Source organism: Durotheca rogersii (assembly GCF_024521655.1).
Source record: "Durotheca rogersii strain YMJ 92031201 chromosome Unknown GGS23scaffold_20, whole genome shotgun sequence".
Taxonomy (NCBI): Eukaryota; Fungi; Ascomycota; class Sordariomycetes; order Xylariales; family Xylariaceae; genus Durotheca; species Durotheca rogersii.
In genome coordinates, this window is record NW_026251251.1 from 160393 (window position 1) to 173543 (window position 13151).

Here is a 13151-nt window from a genome sequence, read left to right on the forward strand (position 1 = left end):
GGTTAGATTAGGTACCTACCTACCTCTCTTATACACACAGGTACTGATTTGTAGGTACCCAAGATACTGAGGGTGAACGATGATGCTGAAGAGGAGAGGACCGCAGAGGCGGGACGGGCCAATGAGAGGTGGCAACCCGGCTTACAGCTCTACGTAGGTAGGGAACCGGCACCCAGTAATAAAAAATCGGATCCTTCCAACCCACTCATCAATCCCCGTCCCATCCGCCGTCGAAGCTCAATCCCAGCCTTTTCTAGGCATCCCTAGCCAATTTCCATCAACTGACGGCCCGTCCGCCTCTTCGTCCAGACGCGAACGTGTCGTCTCATATGGTCGCCCTCCTCCCCGTCGTTGCAACCTGCTCCAACCCAGAAGACACCAACAGCATCTCCGCCTGCGTCTTCCCCCTCCGCATCTTCAACCGGCCTACTACCTACCCTCTTCGCCGCTTGCCGCTACACCATATTGTCGCTACCGTTACCACGTCGGCGGGCCGTTGCTGTCCAACTACTGGAGAAGTGGTCTATACTATAATAGAGGTATCTGCTGCGTCTCCGTCGACGAGCCCTGGGAATTCCTCGCCGCAAATCGTCTTCAACCCACCCTGGTCCCTCCCTTCCCCCCCCCCCCCCAGGACGGCACGGTATATGTACCACCAGCTGATGAGGACCTTTCCATTTCCATTTCCGCTTCTGCATCTCATCCTTCACGTCCTCCTCAGCTTGAGCTAGTCTGATCCAATTTCGGGACGCTCCCTTCATCTACGCTCGCGTCGCGGTTTTTTTCTTGGTCTTTCCTTTCCGTTTTTTTCGTTTCAAATTTTTTTTTTCCCTTCTCGCCCCCGCGACGACGAGTTTCCGTCTGTCATTCATCCATCCCGTTGACCGCATCCTGCGCCCACCCACGGGCCCCAAGCCCACTTTGGTGCTCGACGTGCGTGCAAAGGCAGGGCGATCTTGGGCATAATTCGGACGAACTGCCCGGCCTCAGCTCGGCGGGCCCTGCGCCAGCTTATCCATCCCTCTTGCTGGACGTGATGTCGCGCATTTAACTCCCGGTTGTAAATTTAATAATCGCCTTGAGGTGACCTCGCCAGATACACATTCGTTTCCCCCGACGCTGTGAACCCGATTGACTCCCCCGCTGGCGCCTGGCTATGTCAGTTCCTATGGCAGCTAACCGGCCCATCTCGCCAACCTTTGGTGATTCCCTCCCGCGGACGAGCGCGCAACCTTCGGGTTTCACCCCTCTACCGCCTATCCGCCGGACGTCGACGTTTGACTTGATGTCGAGGAATAGGCCCGACGAGGACGAGGACGGCCGGGCCTCGCCGGCCGGGCCTGCAGATGATAGCATACCTCCTCCCCCTATAGAAAAGGAAGAGACCTATCTCAACGGCAATGGCCAAATACCCGGCCGGGGGCAGTTCAACCAATCTCATAATTTCGTCCACGCTCAGCAGCATTCCACCCACGCCGCCAGCTCGTCCCAGTATCCTAACGGATCCGCCGTGGGCGGAGGCATACACCAGACTGGAGGAGCTCAGCAGCCAGCCCTTGCGGGCATGGCGCGAGCCGGACCCGTGCCGGGGTCTTTCCCTGTGAATAGCTCCCGCCAGCCTTTCGTCTCGCAGATGGGAGGCAATCCTATTCAAAAATTCCCGCTTGGCGGGCAGTGGAAGTTGGAAGAGTCTCATCTCTCGGAACCCCTCATCCAGCATAAGAATCGACCCGGTGCGAATAGCCCGCCTCAGCAACACTTAGCCAACTTTGCGTACGACAAGGAGACTGAAGACGTGCCGATATCAAAGGCGCAGGGTTTCATGCAGATGCGACTGAGGAATAACAGTGGCAGCATACCTCCAGTCTCGGCAGAGCGTTACCGTAACCTCTTCGTCCCCCACGGGCCCGACCAATTCCAAGGTCAACCTCCACAACCGGTCGGCGCCCGGAGGGTACAGGGACAGGCCATTAGCAACGCCGGACAGAGTCGGAGGGGAGAGCCGGATCATAACAAGGAAATGGATGGTAAGTTCACCAGTACAATGCGCAGCCATGTATATACACATATACGTGTACATATATAAAATCTAATCTAGCCTCACCCATAGTCCATGTCGACGAGGTCTCACCCTCGAGCGAGGAACACCCTAGTGGGGGCAGGCGAGGCTCGGGATTCTTCAGCCTGTCCAATCGTCGCAACGTGGGCCCAGAACAGAGCTCGGAGAATTCGGACCAAGTTCCGCTTTGGAAGGAAAAGAGGTCGCTCTTCAGCGCCGTGACTAGCCACGATAAATCCCAAACAAAACAGAAATCCAACCCCGGCTTTGCGAAAACCTCGACGTGGGATCACGATGACGCGCCGGAGTCGTCGTCGATAAGGAAGCGACTTTCCGAGCTACGAGGGATGATTGGAGCGGTCGGTAACGTGAAGGATGGAGCAAGGGATGACCAGCCGGCGAAGCCCGGCAGCTCGTACTCGTCAACACCTTCACTGCAGGGGTTAACGCGGATGCAGACTGGCGGTTCGCAAGGGATGCAGGCGCCCACGGGACGGCCCGGATTGCTGGGGCTATCCTCGGCCTCGACTGGTCGGGATAGTCCCAGCGGGCCCCGGCCAGCTCACGTACAGCCAACCCAGGGCGAGGATGATCGCGAGAAGAAGTCCGGCAAGTTCTTAGGCGGGCTGTTCAACAAGCAATCATCGAAGCCCTCGGAGTCAAAGCCACAACAAACGGGTCCCCAGGCCGTGATGCCGATTCAGCAGTCGACGCAAGCGGGTCAACACGTCGGACCCGGGCAGTATCCCACGTATGCCGGCCAGCCCGCGACAAGCGGCCATCTCGCTGTGCAAAATCCTCTGCAGTCTCCCGTTTCGCCCCAATTCTTCGGGACGGCGCAAGCGGTCGTGATGCGCCGACCCGCCGAGATCACAGTATCCCAGAACCAACCAGGCGCGACGCAGCAGTTGTATGGCCATTGGGTCCATGGATCACAAGCGAATGTGGCGCAACCTGCTGAGCGAGACTCCAGCGACAACAATTCGTTTAAGCGATCCGGGGGGGATGAGAATTTTGTGGTTTCTGGCTTGCCTTCGAAAATCACCCCGTATCTCTCAGAGCGACCCTCCCAAGATCGTCTCGATATCGGCGGGTCGTCGTCTGCACCTCGGACGTTTCCTAGTAGGAAGCCTGTAGGCTCTGGCCCCGTAAAGCAGGATGGCCCGTCAACCACGCCTGGCCGACCACCAGAGAGACCTGTCCAGCCAACGATCAACGTGAAGGTCGAGGGTTCTGGGTCTCGACATCAGAGCCCCCAAGACGAAAGTAGACTCTCGAGTCACCCACCGTCTGGTCAGCAAAGTCCTACCCTCGGAAAGCTGGAAGATATGCGCCATACATCACTCCCATCTCCAGGACATCCCCCCGTACCACCTCTGCCGTCGCCAGCTAACCAAAGGGGATCTCCAACAGCCTCGGCTCAACCGCAAGTACTATCCCGAGGACCGCCTGGCGCGTCACAGCCAGGCCAGGCCCAAACGCCTTCTCTCCCGTCACCCTCAGGGCCCGGCCCCCAGCAAAATTCACGACAAAATCCCCAGGTCTGGGCACAGCAACGTCCGAGAGCACCTTCGCATAGTGGACAGGCGTTGTCGTCAAAGTCGTCCGGCGGTCCTGCCCAGGTCCCAGATCAGCAAAACACCATCGCGAAATTTTTCGGAGTTGATAGCAAAGGGAAGGCGATTCCTGGCCAGGCTTCGCCGGCGACGAAGGAGAAGAGCGCGGCACATAAGCTGCTTGACGCTTTCAAGCGAGGTAGCAAGCAAGCCGAATCGCACCAGCACAAGCCTTCGTCGGGGCGCCAAACCCCTACCAACATGATGCGCACCCAGCAGTCAAACCAGCCCCAGCAGCCGGGCCGCCCGATGATCAGCGGCCCCTCGCCGGCAGGCCCCCTAGGACCCATGAGTGGTCTGCCGCAAACACCGGTACAATCCGGTCAAGGTCGTGGCCAGACGGCATCCCCCCCCGGGCCGAGCGGCTACAGTCGAATGTCTCCCCCAATGATGCACGGAGCAGGGGCTGGGCGCGGCCAGCCCGTAAGTCAAGTACAGAAACCGCCCCAGTCCCAAGGTTCACAACCTCAGACGACAGGTCAACCACGCCGGACATCTACCCAGAAATTCGAGCCCCAGTACGGTCAAGTCCCCATCCCGCGCGGTTACGAGGCTGTCCACGGCTACGGCAACGCGGGAATGGTAGCCCCCTCGCCCTACAACCTGGGCCGTCTTAGCCCACCACCTGTATCACACCAGCAATTTCAGTTCATCCCGCGCCAAGGCGCCCCACCGCAGCAGCCAGGAAACTCCTACAGCCAACATCCAGCTGTGCTGCAACCTGGCCAACAGCCGGTCTCAACGTCGTCACAGTCTCATCGAGACTCGCCTAGCCAGACGGATTCCGGAACCCCAACGCCTTCGGAGCAAGGCACTTTCTTAGACATGGCCCCTACGCCGCCCCCACAATCTCTAGAAGACCTTCAGCCCGAACGCCAGCCGAACCAGAACGCCCGACCATTCCAGCAACCGCAGACACTGCCCGAGGCAGACCAGCGACGCGGCCCGGGTTTGGATATGAATATACCGTCTAGCTCGAACTGGGGCAGCGCCCCAGCCAGCGCCCAGAGTTCGCATACGCTAAGGGCGCAGGAGTCTCTCGTCTACGGCGCAGCCGCCCAGCCTCACCCTCTCAACCCCAACTTCTCGCGCCCCAGCATCGACATCCAGCGATCGCAGCCTCAGCACATCGCCACTGCCATGAGCACGCAGCATCCTCTCGCTCTACAGCCCGGCCCTGGGCTTCCACCGTCGCTGACTGTGGGCCCGCCGTCACCGGCCCAGGCAGTTGACGACCGGAACGGCCCGACGTCCGGACGGCTCGTCAGCAAGATGGCGGCTGTGGCTAACAACGGCGACGCGCCGGTGCCGCCCCCGCCCTCGTTCTCGTCTTACCTTAACCCGGAGGCGCTCGGTGACCGTGCGACCAGCGTGAGCCCGGAGCCGTCGGGCCCACGGCCGTACCATCAAATCTCGAGCACGAGCCTCAACATCAACATCGACCGCGCGAACGACGGCGGCGGCAGGGACGCCGACGAGGACATTTACGACGCCACGCCGCGGCAGAACCCTCTTCCGTCTCCGCCCCAGTTTTCGCCACAGCAGTATGCCCAAGAGCCACGGCATGCGCAGATGCAGATGCACGAGACGGCAGCGAGAGAGAATACCAAGTACGCGATCACGAATATGAGCCGTCCAGGGATGCCGCCCGGCAACATGATCGGGGGGGTAGGCGCTCTTGGGGGTGTCGCCGGTACTACGACGGCAGTGACGGCGGACGCGGCGAGCAGCACGCCGGTGGAGTCCACAGTGACAGCGTCGTCGTCGACTTCGTCGCTGCAGGGTTCGAGCCCGTCGCAAACGTCGTCGACCGCGGCGGCGGCAGCGTCAGCGCCGGTGCCGGTGGAGTATCCGCACCACCACCACGAGCCGGAGGAGAAGATACTGGTGGACCAGCCAGCGGAACTGGCGGCGGTCAACGACGACGACGACGGCATTCCCATGATGAGCGCGACGTCGTACCCTGGACAGGAGTGGAACCCGTACGGGGCGGGAGAGTTTGGGGACTGGGAGTGAGGAGAAACCTATCTACGTATAATGTGATTATGGTGAGTATTGCGATCGGGTGTATGGATGGCGGGGGGAGGGGCGGGGGATAGCGGAGGGGATTGGATTCCGCTGTTCGTCTCTCTCTTTTGGTTCCTCTCTCTTCTGGTTTTGTATACGGGATGGACGGATCATCTGGAAGGGAGGCCATTTTTGAATACACAAACACGCGCACACACGTACACAGACGTCTATACCTACTGCTGCTTGGCGTATGCTTCTTTTCTGTATCTTGTATATATCCACGCATTCTATTTCTCTCTCTGTGTTTCTCACTCTTTCCCCTTTTCTTCCCGTCTCTCTATCCACGCCTCTCCCATTACTTCCTTGGGTCTGCTCACCAAGATATACATACATGCCGCCTCCGCCCTCCCCCCCGCGCAAGCATTACGCCGTCGTGGATCTCGGATGAATTTTTGGTTTATATCCAAAAACGTGTCTTTTATTTTTTGCTACCTATATCCCGGCGAAGAAAAATAGTCGAGTGGGTTCATCAATATCAATCTGACGGAGTATGAATGGGTTTAAATAGTTTTTATGCACCAACCCAGCGCTGTGCTAGGGCGCTCGTATTTAGGTATGTTACTGCCCGTCTGTTTATGGCGCTCCTCTCTCTCTCTCTCTACCTCTCTCTCTCTCTCTCTCTCTCTCTCTCTCTCTCTCTCTCTCTCTCTCTCTCCTCCCTTCTTCTTTCCGTCCTCCTGTCGGACCCGCGCAGGCTATCGGCACGCCGGCATTCGCACCTGTGTTGTGCATAGGTTGGACTTGTGGACCTGTCTCGAAGGATGAGACGGGAATGGCTGCCGTCTACGGTGACGCGAATGTCTCTGGGCCGGCTCCTATCGACGCATCTCTGCGTTTCGGGCCATGCGGTGGGATCTCGGACCTGTATATAAGAAGCTGGTTATGACAACTTACTGACGGAGGGCCGCCTCTAACGTACGTAGGCACTATTACACAAGTACGTGTACCCCTCCAAGCTTGTGTAGCAGGTACCTGAGGTATTCAACGCCTATTAGGTATAATGCCTGTGTTTCTTCACAAGAACCTGGAATCTGATTTGTGCAATGGTACCCCAGACATGGCAGCCACCCACCGTGCGCCGTGAACCCTGCACAGAAGAAGTCCGCATACATAATGCATGCATACATGACATAAAACACATTAATCCATGCAAGTACCTGTGGCTTCTCTAGCCCTCGCCACACACCTCCTGCGGCGACGGGTAAAATACCCACTGGAGGTAGGAGGTACTTAATTTCAGTGTGGTGGAGTGGAATTCAACAAACCAGGCTGGCCTCTTCTCTCTCACTCTCTCTCTATCAGCCAATACCTATGGGTACCTAACCCAGGGTGCCTGAGGTACCTAACTTACCTCAGATCCCAGCCTTTGCTGTAGGTACCTGGGAGGTAGGCAGATACGTAGATGGATGTACCGGCAGATACCAGAAAGGACAAGGCTGAACTGAAATCTGGTACAGCGCAGGCCAATCAACAGCCAAGCTAATAATACCTCAGCCACTCTCACTCCTTCGTTCGCCCAACCGTCCGCCCGTCTTGCCCGTCCCCATCCCCATCCCCCATCCTCCATCCGCCCATTGTCAAGCCTGGATTATCCATCCCTCCCTCCATTCATCCATCCATCTGTCCCTCCCTCAACCTATCCCACTTCTTTATACAATTTTAATATACCCATCGGCCTAGATCTGTCTACATCTCCATCCCTCCCTCCACCCATTCCGCTTTCGACGCACCCTATTCTCGTATCAGTCCGTCCGTCTCTCTCTCTCTCTCTCTCGACAGGTAATTCCTTTCTGGCCCATTCTCTTCAGTGTACCAATTCTCACCCACTCCCGCCGCAGAGCCCGTAACCCACCCGCCTTGATCTGGTTTTCCCGAATTCGAGACCTCTCATTCCATCCCGCTTGAGAGTGATAAGAGACGAGTTCGAAACCGTCCATTGGCCGACGATACCGCCCGCCTACCCTCCTACAAAACCCCGGGCTTACCCTTCCTTTCCGATCGCGCCGGCCGCTGTATCCGAATCGCCCTACCTTACTCCGCGTCGTCACCCCCCTCGGTCCGTGCGTGTCCGTGTGTCCACGTTTGTGCGTGTGTGTTTCCCTCTACGTGAGAAGGGGAGGGAAAGCAGCCACGAGGACGTCGCTTGTCATTTCTAGATAACCATCCCCACCGCGCGCCAGGATGGCTGTCGCATCCGTACAAGACCGCACGGCCGAGTTCCGGTCCGTCCTCACACAAGTCCAGAAGCGCCAAGCCACGTCCAAGGTTGGCGCCCAGCGGCGATCGCTGCTGACCGACGCCCAGAAAGCCGCCGCGAATGGCGACGCCTCCCACTCTCAGCAGCACCGACGGTCCGAGTTCGCGCGCAGGGCAGCCGAGATAGGGAGGGGCATCGCCGCTACCATGGGCAAGCTGGAGAAGCTGGCCCTGCTAGCGAAGCGCAAGACCCTATTCGACGACCGGCCCGTGGAGATCAACGAGCTCACCTTCATCATCAAGCAGGACCTGTCGTCCCTAAACCAGCAGATCTCCGGTCTCCAGGCCCTGACGCGCCAGCAGCACGCCCACGTGAGGGGACCCGATCAGGAAGGGGAGCACAATAAGAACGTTGTCCTCATGCTGCAGGGCAAGCTCAGCGACGTCGGCGCCAACTTCAAGGACGTGCTCGAGGTCCGCACCAAGAACATCCAAGCCTCGCGCTCGCGCACCGAGAACTTCATCTCCTCGGTGTCGCAGCACGTCCAGCCGCCGTCGCTGCAGCAGTCGGCGTCGCCGCTGTACGGGACGCCGAACCGGGGCACGCCTTCGCCGGGGGCGGACCTGCTGTCGCTAAACCCGACGGGAGCGGCGGGGCCGGGGGCGGCGGGGGCGGCGGGTGACCAGCAGCTCCTGATGATGGAGGAGGCCCAGCCGCAGAACGCGTATATCCAGCAGCGCGGGGAGGCGATCGAGGCGATCGAGAAGACCATCAGCGAGCTCGGGTCCATCTTCGGCCAGCTAGCGCAGATGGTGTCGGAGCAGAGCGAGATGATCCAGCGCATCGACGCCAACACCGAGGACGTGGTCGACAACGTCCAGGGCGCCCAGCGCGAGCTGCTCAAGTACTGGTCCCGCGTGTCAAGTAACCGCTGGCTTGTCGCCAAGATGTTCGGGGTGCTCATGATATTCTTCCTGTGAGTTTCTCCTTTTCCTTTTCCTTCACCAGCGCGCACACACTCACACGTGTAAATTTATTTACTCCAGTGCTAATTCTATCTAAACAGGCTATGGGTTCTCATCGCGGGTTGACGAAGGAAGGCATAATGAGAAGAGCCGCAGGAGAGGTGAAGACGAGATCGGACGGTACGAGGCGACACGATATGAAGCGAGGCGTACTGGTGGCGCTCGCGTAATCCTGCTTTTTCTTTCTCTTCTCTTCGTGTCTCTTCACTCTGTACATTATCGCCCACGGCGCCCCTCTCCCGCCTTCTGTCCCGGGACGGACGTCCATATGGACCTACCTACTACTACGTACTAGACTTGTAATGGCATCGGAATGCGTGGCATGAAGACGGCCTGTTTGGCAGCATATAGCATATATCCCAACCGCAGAGGAGAGAGAAGAAGATGGAGAAGGGTAACATCTTCGTTGCGACATTGTAGCAATGATAGTGGCAATGGCGAGGCTTTTCGGTTCTATTTTTCTAGGCACAGGAAATGAGTTTAATGGATCGAGTGAGATGATCACGATAGCGCTCTTAATCTCCTTGCGCGCGATTAGTGAGAGACGTAGAGAGTTTAGAGGGGGAAGCAGGTCTTTCTTTTCCCTCGGTTTAGATGCCGGGGTCCATACTACACGATCTTGATGAGGCTTATTCTGTTCATTGAGGCCATTACGAGGAGCCCCTCTCGTCTCGTACGTGTCCTATTCGTGATGCCAGCAACCAGGCGTGGGTTGTGTATGTCCGAAGACGGTATACGAGCTACGCTACCCCCGACGATACCGAGCCAAGCAAGCAGCGCATTTACCATCCATCCATCCTGCTCAGCCAAGGACCCACGAGCTGGCCTAGCTACGGCATACGTGCATATACAACCACTCGGTCTTAGATCGAACCGAGAGACCGCGTCGGGGGCATGTCGGGTTATCAGGGACAGAGATTGTGACAAGATGACTCTTTCGAAGCGCCCAGAAGGCCGGGGAAACAAGCTGTTGAACGTCATCGAGTCGTTCACGGCTATCGAGCGGTAGATGCGTCCTTCTTGCCCTAGAGAAACATCTAATTTACACGATCCCTGGGATCACCATCGAGCACGAAAACTGCAAGGTTAAACCCGCCGTCGCCGGCGCATGCGGGTCACTCATATACGTAATGCACAGGTTAGCGGGGTTAAGAGGGGTAAAAAATAAAAAATAAATAAAAAAGCCACAGTAATAGATCAAGGAATAAGTCCACGTGTAGGAAAGCAGATGTGACCAGTAGCGTCAGGGCCGTCGCGGGGACCGTCTCGAATGGGAAGATCCTCGATTTGCCGACCGGTCGGTGACCTGCCTCGGCCGCTGACTGTCCCGACTTGGCCAGTTCCTCCAGTGGGGTGTTGGTGAAGAAACGGACACGCTGGGTATCAGATATTACCATATGCCTGGACGGAGGCGTAAGGAATGGCTAGTACCTAGTCTATTCGTTTGTTGGGAAGGGGACGGGATCGAAAGGGCATATACAAAGTCGTCGAACCGATCTCTGTAGGTGGGGATTTCGAGAGTAGAAATCTAGATAAAAAACATCGTGACGACTTACAAGATTTTACCCGGCCACGTAACACCTACCTACACATCAACACCCCCTACCCCTACCTGCCCTCTCCCCTTTTCCCTTTCCCCACCGTAGCATCGAGGCACATCCCAGCGAAGTGAGCCCCGCCGGCCGGCCGGTTTTACCCCAGCCAGCTATAGCGCCTCGAGCAGAACGGGTGAAAGTGCGCGATGGCAGCATCGCAGCAGCCGACAAGGTAGGTATGTATAAGCTGGCTACGGCTGGTAGAGGCTATCCAGGTCGATCCAGCCCAGCAAGCAGACCATCCCAGCTAGACTACCCGCCGTAGGGAGCATATGCCATGCGAGGTCGGGGTCAGGGTAGAGAGGGTCGGGGGAGACGGTAGTATCGTGCTTCGAAGGGAGGACGCCTGCCCGGGCCATCGGCCGATCGCAAGGAGCGGGTATGTCGTAGCTCGCTCGGTGGCTCGCTGTCTATTTTGCCGGAACGCGCCCTAATAAAACACCTACGAGCCTGTCGTCATTTTGCCATTCCCGACGCCGTCCCCTCCAAGCAATCCGTATGCGAAATCCTACCGCTACATTCTCCCGCGCCTCTTCTCTCTTCCCTTCCCTGTCGTCTTTCCCTCTTCTCCTCTCCCGGTCCAGCATTACCCTAGCCAGCCTCGCGCCGGCGACTGGAACACGCACGTCGCCGTCGCGCATCCCCGGCACAAGCAGGAGTTGGTACAGCAGCAACAGCAGCAGTAGACACGCATCACCACCCATCCGCTGGCTCACGATGGCTCCCTCGACGTTTAAGCTCAACACGGGGCAGGATATTCCCGCTGTTGGTTTTGGTACGTTGACTCATTCTTTCTACTTACATCTTGAGCCTCGGAAGCGGGGAATTCCACGTTTTGGTTCTCAGCTGCGTGACAGATAGGAGAGGAGAGGGGGGAGGGGAGGCGGGACGGATGGTGCTATAGGTCGTCTCTAGCTGGTCTGCTCGAGCCACTTCACTTCTCTCGATTCGAGACTAGGACGGGGAATAGCCGTCGAGGAGAAGAGGCTTGGAAACTGGCTTGAATATGTTCTCTCTCCCTCTCCCTCTCTCCAAAAGAAAAAAAAAACGTCCTTATCACTGTATCCGTCATTCTTCTTCCTTTCGCTGCCCTACTTTTCCGAATCAACAGAGCAAGACACTGACCGGCCGCGATTCGCAGGCACATGGCAGGCGGGCCCCGGTGAGGTCGCGGCGGCGGTGACGTACGCGCTCAAGGTCGGGTACCGGCTGATCGACGCGGCGTACTGCTACGGGAACGAGGACGAGGTGGGACAGGGGCTCAAGGCGGCGTTCGACGCCGGGCACGCGAGGCGGGAGGACGTGTTCGTGATCACGAAGCTGTGGAACACGTACAGCAGCCGGGCCGAGGTCGGGCTGGACAAGTCGCTGCGGGCGCTCGGGCTCGACTACGTGGACCTGTTCCTGGTGCACTGGCCGGTGGGCATGAACCCGGACGGGAACGACGACCGGTTCCCGAAGCTGCCCGACGGGAGCCGCGACATGCTCTGGGACCACGACCACGTCGCGACCTGGCGCCGGATGGAGGCGCTCGTCGCCACCGGCAAGGCCCGCGGCGTCGGCGTCTGCAACTACAGCGCCCCCTACCTCCGCCGCCTGCTCGAGCACGCTACCGTCGTCCCCGCCGTCAACCAGATCGAGAACCACCCCGGCCTGCCCCAGCAGGACGTCGTCGACCTCTGCCGCGAGAAGGGCATCCACGTCATCGCCTACAGCCCGCTCGGCAGCAGCGGCGGGCCCCTCCTCCAGAGCGAGCCGGTCACCAAGGTCGCCGAGCGGAAGGGCGTCAGCCCCGGCACCGTGCTGCTGAGCTACCACGGTTCGTTATTTACCTTTCTCCCCCCCCCCCCCCCCCTCCTCCCCGCCCTTTTGTTTTAGTCCTCGCCCCCGACCCTCCTCTTTACTCTAGCCCACGCTTACACGCGGCGCAGTGGCGCGGGGGTCGACGGTGCTCGCTAAGTCGGTGACGGAGGCGCGCATCAAGGCGAACCTGGAGATCGTCGACCTCGACGCGGACGACCGCAAGATCCTCGACGACTACTCGGCGGCGCTGGCCAGGGACGGCAGCGTCCAGCGCTTCGTCTACCCGCCCTTCGGCGTCAACTTCGGCTTCCCCGACAAGAACTCCGGCCGCAGCCTGCCGAACGGCGTCTGAGACTGACTGAGACGGCGGCGGCGGTGGTGGTGGCATAGGGGGTTACCTATGGATATACTTACGAGATGGGATGCATGGGAGCGGGAGGGAGTGAGAAGGGAGTGAGAGGCTTGGGGGGATAGTAAGGGGGGTTAGAGGGGGAAATAGCCCCGAAACGAACGTGGGTGCATAGTCCTCGATGCTGTACCGTATACGATAGATAGGAATAGACCGCATTGCGCGTAAATGGATTGCTCACCGTCGTGGGGATCTATCCATCGGCATGATGACTCGTGGCTGGTTCGGCGTGGGGTCAAGAGAAGAGACACACTTACCTAGCTAACGTTGAGGGGCATTGGGACGGGGGTTCGGATAAAAAGGCGGCGTTGGCTGGTAGGTAGTAGGCTGCGCTGGCAGATGTAGGCCATGTCTATTACCCTCTGATCCTAACCCTT

General features: G+C 58.6%; 5 protein-coding genes across 5 annotated transcripts; all 5 read left to right on the forward strand.

Moving 5' to 3' along the window:
- Positions 1-1168: 1168 nt before the first annotated feature.
- Positions 1169-5691, forward strand: GGS23DRAFT_598854 (uncharacterized protein; the record flags this gene model as incomplete). Its single annotated transcript, XM_051518842.1, has 2 exons — positions 1169-2027; positions 2111-5691. 2 exons carry the CDS (start codon positions 1169-1171, stop codon positions 5689-5691), a joined length of 4440 nt encoding a protein of 1479 aa, XP_051369677.1.
- Positions 5692-5705: 14 nt separating this feature from the next.
- GGS23DRAFT_203600 (uncharacterized protein) lies at positions 5706-6768 on the forward strand. The gene is made up of 2 exons (XM_051511810.1): positions 5706-6298; positions 6669-6768. The coding sequence occupies exon 1, from the start codon at positions 5749-5751 to the stop codon at positions 6199-6201; it is 453 nt and encodes a 150-aa protein (XP_051369678.1). The 5' UTR covers positions 5706-5748; the 3' UTR covers positions 6202-6298; positions 6669-6768.
- Positions 6151-6592, forward strand: GGS23DRAFT_203570 (uncharacterized protein). The gene has a single exon (XM_051511809.1). The coding sequence runs from the start codon at positions 6259-6261 to the stop codon at positions 6508-6510; it is 252 nt and encodes an 83-aa protein (XP_051369679.1). The 5' UTR covers positions 6151-6258; the 3' UTR covers positions 6511-6592.
- An 881-nt stretch (positions 6769-7649) lies between the features above and the next one.
- On the forward strand, positions 7650-9311 carry GGS23DRAFT_203498 (putative ER-golgi SNARE complex subunit). The gene is made up of 2 exons (XM_051511808.1): positions 7650-8918; positions 9009-9311. The coding sequence occupies exons 1-2, from the start codon at positions 7927-7929 to the stop codon at positions 9031-9033; spliced, it is 1017 nt and encodes a 338-aa protein (XP_051369680.1). The 5' UTR covers positions 7650-7926; the 3' UTR covers positions 9034-9311.
- A 1180-nt stretch (positions 9312-10491) lies between these two features.
- Positions 10492-12826, forward strand: GGS23DRAFT_578208 (Aldo/keto reductase). The gene is made up of 3 exons (XM_051516975.1): positions 10492-11337; positions 11704-12381; positions 12494-12826. Exons 1-3 carry the CDS (start codon positions 11061-11063, stop codon positions 12715-12717), a joined length of 1179 nt encoding a protein of 392 aa, XP_051369681.1. The 5' UTR covers positions 10492-11060; the 3' UTR covers positions 12718-12826.
- The last annotated feature ends 325 nt before the right edge of the window (positions 12827-13151 follow it).

Coding starts and splice junctions, on each gene's coding strand:
- GGS23DRAFT_203600 (XM_051511810.1), top strand. CDS start 5,749: ATGGCGGGGGGAGGGGCGGGGGATAGCGGAGGGGATTGGATTCCGCTG.
- GGS23DRAFT_203570 (XM_051511809.1), top strand. CDS start 6,259: ATGCACCAACCCAGCGCTGTGCTAGGGCGCTCGTATTTAGGTATGTTA.
- GGS23DRAFT_203498 (XM_051511808.1), top strand. CDS start 7,927: ATGGCTGTCGCATCCGTACAAGACCGCACGGCCGAGTTCCGGTCCGTC. Junction 8,919..9,008: donor GTGCTCATGATATTCTTCCT/GTGAGTTTCTCC, acceptor CTATCTAAACAG/GCTATGGGTTCTCATCGCGG.
- GGS23DRAFT_578208 (XM_051516975.1), top strand. CDS start 11,061: ATGCGAAATCCTACCGCTACATTCTCCCGCGCCTCTTCTCTCTTCCCT. Junction 11,338..11,703: donor TATTCCCGCTGTTGGTTTTG/GTACGTTGACTC, acceptor CGCGATTCGCAG/GCACATGGCAGGCGGGCCCC. Junction 12,382..12,493: donor CGTGCTGCTGAGCTACCACG/GTTCGTTATTTA, acceptor CACGCGGCGCAG/TGGCGCGGGGGTCGACGGTG.